Source organism: Solanum dulcamara, chromosome 4 (assembly GCF_947179165.1).
Source record: "Solanum dulcamara chromosome 4, daSolDulc1.2, whole genome shotgun sequence".
NCBI classification, from domain to species: Eukaryota; Viridiplantae; Streptophyta; class Magnoliopsida; order Solanales; family Solanaceae; genus Solanum; species Solanum dulcamara.
The window spans coordinates 74,710,888-74,720,969 of NC_077240.1; the positions used below are offsets into that span (position 1 = coordinate 74,710,888).

General features: G+C 31.7%; 1 protein-coding gene across 1 annotated transcript; it reads left to right on the forward strand.

The window, feature by feature from the left end:
* The first annotated feature begins 7,531 nt into the window (after positions 1-7,531).
* On the forward strand, positions 7,532-9,617 carry LOC129887599 (NAC domain-containing protein 83). The gene is made up of 4 exons (XM_055962763.1): positions 7,532-7,883; positions 8,260-8,389; positions 8,519-8,657; positions 9,225-9,617. Exons 1-4 carry the CDS (start codon positions 7,703-7,705, stop codon positions 9,591-9,593), a joined length of 819 nt encoding a protein of 272 aa, XP_055818738.1. The 5' UTR covers positions 7,532-7,702; the 3' UTR covers positions 9,594-9,617.
* The last annotated feature ends 465 nt before the right edge of the window (positions 9,618-10,082 follow it).

The following is a 10,082-nucleotide window of genomic DNA, read 5'->3' on the forward strand; positions in this document are numbered from 1 at the left end:
TAAAGTTCTAATTAATTAGTTTTAAAGTCTAAGTTCTAGTTACTTCTAAAGCTTAAAGAATTCAAACATATACAAACCTAAAAATTTCAAAGTTTCACTTCCAAAATTTCTAAAGTTTAAGTTCATGACTATGAATATGGTCTAACTCTAATTAGCTTAATTTGTTCATAAGTACTACAATTCAACAAGATTTCAAAAGTCAACAAAATTTCAAGTTCAAAGTTTTAAGTTCAAGTTTCAAAATTCAAGTTCTAAGGTCAAGTTCTATATTATATTCAAGTATCGTAAAATTCAAGCATCGAAGTCCTAATTAGTTCCAAAGTCTAAAGTTCACAATTTATACAAACCAAAAAAATATTGTAAGGTCAAAAATTCTAAAGTCCAAGTTCATAACTTGATTATCTTCCAAACATCAAAAATCATTCAACCCAATGTTTTTCTAACTTGAATATCTTCCAAACATTAAAAATCCTAAATTCTAATTTCTAATTAGTTCATGTTCTATCCGTAATTTTATCTTCAAAAACACTTCAAGTCCAACTAACACAATACCCAATTCACAATCTAATTTAAAAAAAACCACAATTCAAACTAAGACCCTAAAATTTTTCATTCACATTCTCACTTCAAGAACGAAGCAACTTAACATAACATTTGAATATCAAAAATACTTTAATTTTAACTACAAAAAATATATGTAATTCACAATTTAATTCAAAAAAAAAATCCCAACTCAAACAAAAGACCTAAAATCTAATTTCTAATATTCACCAATTAAAATCACATATACAAATTAACTATGTTAATAACACACATTAAACAAATTAAATAAAATAAATTAACAAATAAATCAACAAATTAGTATTTTTTTTCAAAATTAAAACCCTAAAACTAACTAACCTTATTAACAATACTGAGAGAGAGAGAGAGGTTGACAGTGGGGAGGGGCGGCGGCAACAACGGCGACAGAGGAGGGCGTGGCGGCGGCAGCAGCGACCGGCGGCGAGGGGGTGGGGGTGGAATTTTTAGAGAGAAGGGGAGGGTTTAGAGAGAGAGAGAGAGAGAACAAAAATGAGAAAAAAGTCGCTTATTTCAAAAAAAAATGATAAATAAAATACGACGGACGGAGATGCAATATTTAAATTATATTTAATTATTTTCAATTAAAAGCAATGGACTCCGTCGTTATATTTATTTTATAATTAATTTTTAAATATATTTTAAAAATCTACCAAAAATAGCGACGGACATATAGTCTCTGTCCATCGCTATTTATAAAAAAAAATTAAATTATTTTTTATAAAAAAAAGCGACGGACTGCGTCTCAAATGCCGTCGATTTTTTGAGCGACGCAGTCCGTCGCTATTAGTTTCGTCATTTTTACCAGTTTTTAGTAGTGACAATGGAGCACCTCCAAAATCGCTGAGTGAAAATCCTAAGCTGGTGGATCCCCGAAATGCGTATCTGTACCTGAGGGCATGAAACACAGCCCTCTAAAGAAAGGGGGTCAGTACGATATATGTACTGAGTATAAAGCATAACATAGCATAAATGAGATCACACCTGAAGTAGAGGTTCCGGAGACAAATATGATACTCAAGAAATCACTGTACCTGTGCCTTATGAAATAAAATCATGCATGACTATATCATATATCATATCCGGCCCATTCTGGACTCGGTGAGTCTGTCATATACATGTATCATATTTGACCCATCATGGGTCCCGGCGCCATCATCACTTCATCATATCATATCATCATATATATATACTGTACCCGGCCCTCTAGCGAGGGACTCGGTGAACAATGTAGTGAAACTGAGCACGATAATGTACTCGACCCGAGACTTGCTGAAAGATGTATTAACAGTAGGCACGAACAGAGTAGTGAGTAAACATATGCAAATTAAATCATCATCTAAGACTCAATAGAATAGTCAAGTGAACCATCACTTGAAGATCAGGGTAGTAATCGTCTCAGGTACCCTCGAAATGTCATTAGGGATCATATCAAATAGAGCCTCAGGAATCATAGACATGTATCAAGATAATGCTAAACATCTTATGGAATTAGAGACATTTGTCATCGTAGAGTCCTTAGGAATAGGAGCTTATACATCCAATTACTATTCAACATATAGAAGGCTTGAGGAAAATAGCTCAACTACCTTAAGAGTATTACCATCAAGAAGTGAATAAGAGTCATGAATCATAGTCGGAGCTTTATGAATGGAATTAGCCCCAAAGCTCATATCATTCATCACATACGTCTAAGACATGCCAAAAGAAAAGAAGGGATAGGCTTTACATACCTATTATAGATCAACCGCAACCAAGCTTGCCTCATTACCTCTTTCCAGCTTCTAAATCTACAACCAGTTACCTATATAAATCATTTTCTCGTTCACACTTCTCAACTAGTATATTGATTAGTTAAGAAGTTAACGGAAATCGGACAACATTTTCCCTATAAATTGCCCTATCCGAACTTCCAATTAACCTCCGATTAGCACAGCCATACCAATAACAACAACCACCATCCATATACAAAAAAATTACTTCAACATTATTCAATACATTCCAAACAGCCCATCTAATACCATGACATCAAAATATGGTTTTCGATTTTTATTTCATAAAATCACAACCACACAGAAAAGAGCATAACGTAGTTGCGAACAGTAGCACTTATACTCATTTATAACCATATTTCCAGCCCTTCAACATATACAAATTACCTTCAAATACAATACCATAGTAACGATAACACTAATCAAACTTTAATCCAACTAGAACGACTTCAATTCTGTCCATTTACAACGTCAATAATAACCGCATAGTTTTCTTACCTCCAACCCTACTTAATACAAAGTAATCTTTTCATTACAACACCATTAACTCCAACTTGAAAAGAAGAAATCCTACCTTAGCATCTTGGCTTCTTAACTCGGCTGAAAGTTAATGGCATCACGTTGGACTTTCTTGCTACCCCAATAATTAATTTACGTTGTTAATCACCTTTCCTTGATCGAAGAATACCTTAGATAATTAATTTATGGATCAAAATTTGAGGCCTTACCTTGCTGCAGCTGTGGCCTTATCTTTCTCCTTCTTTCTCTCAAGAATTTTCAAAGTTAAAGATAAGAAAATAAACCCTTAGTCATTAGTTTATCCTTATATACACCACCTCTGGAAGTGACACGTGTCAGTCCCTAGGGGTGACATATGTCCAGCCCCTACACGTCCACTTCATCCATGCACCCACCTCACGGCTGTCACGTGTCTTGGTGGGGTCCACCTTAGTAAGTGCATCATCTACTCATGCCAAGTAAGTACATCACCTACTTACTCTTTTACGTAGGTTCGTAATCTAGTCTTGCCTTAAGAACCTACATGATCTTTGCTACTCAAGCTTGACATGTACTCAAATAGCTTAATGATGTAAGACATCCAAACCGGTAGCTTACGTGGGTCGATTACCATGACTTATTATTTGACCTCCAACTCCTTTTAAATCCTTCCAAACCTATTTCAAACCATCACTACTCACATAGTACTTCATAGATAACATGGATCACATGACAATTTTTTAGAGATACAAAAAAAAAGGTGTACAAAAGTGGTATAACACTATTGTTGACTATTGTATCGAGATTGACACTGTGAAACTGTGTAATGCTTATGAAATGTTATTGGTAATGTGTTTCCATATATGCCTGTCTTTACTATGTTATAGTTACTTGCACATGTTTCACTTACTAGGCTGGTCACGTAATCTTACTAGTATACCGTTGATTTATATGTCCTAATACTGAACTTGCTCTTTCCTTATTGAGTACATGGCATCTTAAGGCGGCTACTGACATACCTCATCTAGGAGACCAGTGATCACTCTAATTCAAGGGTGAGCCAAATCTTTCAGGCTGCCGTGGATTCTTCTAGGATCTTAGTCCAATCTTTCGGACTTAGACCTTATAGATTTATTCTTATGTTATTGTTTTTGGGGTTGTATCCCCTTACTCTTAGACTTGTTACTTAGTAGTTTTAGTACAATGATTTTCAGGTTGTAGGGGGTTGACTTTCGCATGTTTTGACCATATTTTGCTTGTGATTGAATTTATTCCCTAAGTTTATGGGAATTCAGTTTAAAACTTATGTAAAAACTGTTTTCATATTTTTATGCCTATTTTGTGTTAGGATGTTAGTTTGGAGTGTAGTTTTGGTTCTCCTACCGAAGGATCAATGTGGATACCATTCACAGCCCGATTTGGATTGTGACTTTGGTAACATAAATGTTTTGAAAACTATTTTTCCAATGAACTTATTTTCCTCTAATTTAAGAAAAATGGCTTCCTTACATATATAAATTAGAAAATATTTTTCCAAAACTTTCCTTCAACCTCATGACTACCTCAAAACAGATCTCGACCCGAAAGCTGACTTTCAATCCTGACCCAAGACCCGAATACAACCACATCTGAGACTAAATACCGAACTCCCAATTATGAACTTAACCCAAACTCAAGACTTAAATCCTGACGTGAGACCCACTCCCGACCATGACCTTGATACCTAACCTCAATTTCCATCTCGATTTCTAATCCCAACTCAAAACCCATCTTGCAATTTGGAGGACTTCAAAACCCAACTCCCAACTTGAGACTTGACTTCTGACTCTCGACCTTGACCCCGACCTAGACTTAGGAACCAACCCCCAACCTTGACCCTGACCTCCGCTAATGACCCATAGTGACCTTGATCAATATCTAAAATTTGACCTCAACCTAGGATTCGATTCTTAATCTCGATCCCGACCCCAACTATCGACCCCAACTTGAGACTCAAAATTTGCTTTTACCTATGACTCAACTCTCGACCACGACCTTACCCCAAACCCAACTTCCTATACCGACTCGGGACTTGTCTTTCGATCCAAAATCTGACTCTCGACCTTAAATTAAGATCCATCTCCCGATGCCTATATACATCATTTGATAGCTAATTAAGAAATAAATTATTTATATATAATTAATACATATATAAATTATGAGAAAATTGATATATTATTTTATAGAAGGTCAAAAATAAAATAATTAATACCCACATAATCTATAACTAAAATCTTGCATTAGTAATACCAACCATCATAATTTTAAATAGCTAGGAAACGACCCCAAAATAATTGAAAATACAAAAACTAAAAATTTAATGGATATGAATGCCTTGAAAGTACAAGTAATTAAGGGAAAGGGTACATTGGTGAGATCCAGCTGTTACTTGTGACATAACATGACTTCATCATTACGAAGCACGAAACTCTTTTTTTTACCACTTTTGTGTTTCATTTCATATTTAACCAAACTCCCCTTACATTTCTGGTCCAAAAGTTACCCAATTAAAGCTTCTTAACTCCTCCCACCGTCCACTAATTTCTACCCATACTTTTATTATTTCTTTCGTCTTAATTTATATTATAGTATTTGATTTGATACAAAATTTAAGATAAATAAAAGATTTTTAATTTATATAATATTAAATAAATTATAAATTTTTGTATAACTATATGTTATTTCCTTAAGAGGTAGTTTAATACGCGGATTAAATTATTCTGAAATTATTGCTCAAAAATTATAATCTCTAAACTAATTTATTCCATTTCAAAGATGGAATAATGTGGGATATCCTATGATTTAGTTTGAAACATAAATTTATACCATTAATTAAATATAGTATAAATTTTATTATATATTTAATTATAAAATATTTCTATCTTATTTAGCGTACCAAACGCCCTTACGCGTAAAATAAGAAGTTTAAAATCTTTTTACTATTTTTGTGTGGCCTAATTTTTAACTTCATTCACATTAACAAAACTTCCTTACCTTTTTGGTCCGAAAGTTATCTAATTAAAGCTTTTTAAGTCCTCCCACCGTCCATTAATTTCTCACCACAATTACTATTATTTTTTTCACTTTTACTCTCTTCAATATGAATCTAAAAACGGATACACTCTCCCTTCCATCTCATTTCCCTATTTATTTATCTGTTTACAAATATATATATAATTTTTAAAATAATTTAAATTTGAACTTCTTATTTCACTTTAATGATGTATATTTATAGCTACAGAAATTTCATGATAGGTTTATGATTGATTTCAAAATTATTATTTTAAAATTTTATATACTCAATTAAATTATATCATATAAATTGAAATGGTATAATATATACCTTCACCAAAACAATGAAAAAAATGTGGATATTGTCATATCATCTGAAGAAAACTAGAAAGGAAAAAGAAACAATAAAGAGAAAACAATTAAAGATTACTCCTCTTTTTCCCAAAAAGAATTATAGTATTCGAAATAAGAGAAAAAATACCCAAACTTTAGTATAAATTCCACAATCTATTTCTTTCATTTTAAAAAATAAGTTTAGATACTCTAATAATACATATAATACTGTTTTATAATTAACACTAGACATTTTAATAAATGCCTAGAAGATAACACTTTTAAAAGAAAATTTGTTTTACATCGAGGTTGAAGAGGTTAAGTAGTGATTTTAATAATTAAGATTACCACCAAAACAAATGTCACAAACAACTAATCTCAATTTATATGTGAATTCCTTATTATTAATTTTTTTGTGGCTTATTTCTCTCGTTATTAGAAAATAATTCTCATTTGTTTCCGTAACCCTAACAGAACTTCAACTTGAAAAATCATAATTAATAATTGAGGGATAAATTTAAATCTTTATTCTTCAAGAATTTGAACACTAACAAATACAAGATAATAAGCTAATGGTAAAGCATGAATGAACCACTAAAAATACTGTATCCAAAGATAAAATTACGTAATTTCGTATACTACAAAGTGAATTGACTATTTTCCATAAATTATATTTAATTTGAAAAAGTATTAAAATATAGATAAAAATCAATAAAACAGAATTGCTCGAACGATAAGTATTCTTCCCTTTCAATTCTAAGATAAAGCTATCAACGAGGAGTAAGAAAAAGATTTTTTTTTATTTTAAAAAAGAGACTGAGTGGTCTGAGAAAAAAAAAAGTATAGATAAAAATCCGGACAACTACACCCCTTTCTTCAAATAAACTTCTCGTAAAAAAACTTTAGGGTAGGAGACCGATTAAAGTTATGATGAAATGAATATAATTTTTTTAATTTTTAATCAGAAAAGTTCGAGTTTGAGTTTTAGCTTAATTATAAAAAAATTATGCAGAGAGTGTTTTTTTTTAATTTTAACGTGAATTCACATTAATCAAAGCAGGTTTGAGCCTTGATTATATAAATAAAAAAATCTATTAGAAAGTGCTTCCCTTTAATTATAACATAAATTCAGATTAGCAGAAAGCTCAATACAGATACTAAACACCGAGCGAGAAATCAACGACAATAAAAAAAAAAAAAAAAAAAAGAGAGAAACGTCAAAGGAAATGAGATTGAGTCTATTTTACGCAAAATAGGTCGTCCATATTCTATTCCCTTATCTTTCTAAATTCTAAAATCCCCTTTTCTTCAACATCCCCCAATTACTATAAAATAAATCCACACTTTCCCTTAAAACGTACCACACTTTTCCTCCTCTTCCTCTTCTTCTTCTCTTCAATTAAGTTACAAATGACCAAATATTAACTACTTAAATCTTGTTTTACTTTTTTTAATAAAAATTTTGTATTATGGAGAAGGTTAATTTTGTGAAGAATAATGTTCTAAGATTGCCACCAGGATTCAGGTTTCGACCCACTGATGAAGAGCTTGTGGTACAATACTTGAAGCGTAAAGTCTTCTCTTTTCCTTTGCCAGCATCTATCATCCCTGAGGTTGAAGTTTACAAATCTGATCCTTGGGATTTGCCAGGTTGGTTCATATTATTTGCGTTCCCATAGAATGTCTTATATTATTTCTTTGGTTGCAAACTTTTTTTCAAACATGAGATTTTTCGTGCACCAGTGAAGTTTAATTATCTCAATTGAAAGGAGCCTTGAAAAAAAATTATTTATGTTCAAAGTCTGTATTAGTATTAAATTCGCGCCACGTAAATTCATAAAAAAGGAAAAAAAATTATTTATAAACTGTTTTTTTGGGTAATTATTGAAGTTATGATGATTTTGAGAAAAAGTGATTAATTGACAGATTGAATTAAATTTGAACGGGTGATTCTATTTACTCAACATGTGCACTTTTCCATATATATGGAACTCATGAAGTTTATATTTTTTGAACTTGAATTTAGGTGATATGGAGCAAGAAAAGTACTTTTTTAGTACTAAAGAAGTAAAGTATCCAAATGGGAACAGGTCAAATAGAGCAACAAAGTCAGGATATTGGAAGGCAACTGGAATCGACAAGCAAATCATATTAAGGTACGGTATAAAGTTCAATCTATTTCCTCTAATAGATTATTGAGGGCAGGCGGGGCTCTGACGTATCTACGGTCAATTAGTCTATTATTCTGGTTCTATATAGTCTAATCAGTGATCGGATTCGTGCAGAGGCCAACAACAACAATTGGTTGGATTGAAGAAAACACTTGTCTTCTATAGAGGAAAATCTCCACATGGTTGCAGAACCAATTGGATTATGCACGAATATCGTCTTGCCAATCTTGAATCTAACAACCATCCAATCCAGGTAAAACTTCTATTGATTATTTTTCAAAAAAAAGTTTTTAGCCTCGAAAGAATCGATTACTAAGTCGTACGGGTGGTAAGAAATTCTCAAATACAATCTAACGGGGTAAGAAATTCTCAAGTACAATCTAAAGAAATCGAGTTGAACTACCAATTGCAGCCCACAAATCTTGAAAATGATTCTTTTTTTTTTTTTTGAAGAGAATTGACCAAAGGAAAAAAGGTCAAAAATATCCTTAAATTATTTAAAATGAATAAAAATGTCTTCCGTTTATAATTTGATCTAAAAAGTCTTTAACGTCAATACTTTGATCCATAAATGCTTTTATTATTATTTAATTAGTTAAAAATGCCTTTATTATTATAAAATGGGTCAAAAATACTAAGAAAAGGTAACAAAAGATTCTCCTTGTAAAATTGTTTGTATATGCTAAATTTACTTTTTAGCTTATTTTTTTCAAATCTGTAATTTACACTATACCTGTCCCTAATATTAAATGTCTTTCAAATACTGTCACATAAATGATACGAGACGAATGACGATAACGTTGTGAATCTGGTGTTACAGGGAAATTGGGTTATCTGTCGAATTTTCTTGAAGAGAAGGGGCAATACTAAAAATAAGGAAGAAATTATGACAACTCATGATGAGATCTTTAATAGCAAAAACAGAGAAGTTGGTAAAGACTCGCCCCTTGTTTCAGTTAAAATGAGTTCTCGAGATCATGGGACATTGACTTCTGCCAACGGTGAACTTAAGAAGGAGACGCTGGTAATTTTTTACGATTTTATGGGGAAGGATGGTTCTAATGGAGTTGGAGCTTCATCATCAAGTAGTGGAATCACTGACTTGACTACTACTAATGAAGAATCTGATGATCATGGAGAAAGTATTAGTAGTTTTAATAGTTTTACTACTTTTAGAAGAACAAATTAATTTAATCAATCGCCTTTGAATCAATATCGATAGTCTTTTTTTTTATTTTAACCTTTCAAGTTGCTAATTCGATTTTCTAGTGGCGTTTCATCGGAATAAGTAGCTCAATTTCGATTTTCTACATTTTTATTATTGTTGTACTGGAGTAAGACAGACTCACAATACAATAACAATTGTTAATAATAGAAATTTAAAAAAATTAAAAAAGACTTTATTACCCCTCTGTTTCAATTCAACAAAACTACTTACAAAAAATGGGCACTCCAAGTTTTAACTTAAAAAAAAACTTAAGAAAAGATTTATCTGCATTTGATGTTTAGATCAAACTACGGTACTTAATTAGAATTAAATTAGAGTAAATATTCAACATGGCTAAAAACAATTCCAATTGAAATGTTAATGATATTTATCCCGAAACTACTAATAATTAATATCTCTGCTAAATTCCTCCCTTCCTCCTAAAAGTGGGTCTATGTAGTTGGAAGGGCC

Excerpts from the sequence above, each read along its gene's own strand:
- LOC129887599 (XM_055962763.1), top strand. The coding sequence starts at position 7,703 with ATGGAGAAGGTTAATTTTGTGAAGAATAATGTTCTAAGATTGCCACCA. Across the intron at positions 7,884-8,259 it reads TGATCCTTGGGATTTGCCAG|GTGATATGGAGCAAGAAAAG; the intron begins GTTGGTTCATAT and ends ACTTGAATTTAG. Across the intron at positions 8,658-9,224 it reads CTAACAACCATCCAATCCAG|GGAAATTGGGTTATCTGTCG; the intron begins GTAAAACTTCTA and ends CTGGTGTTACAG.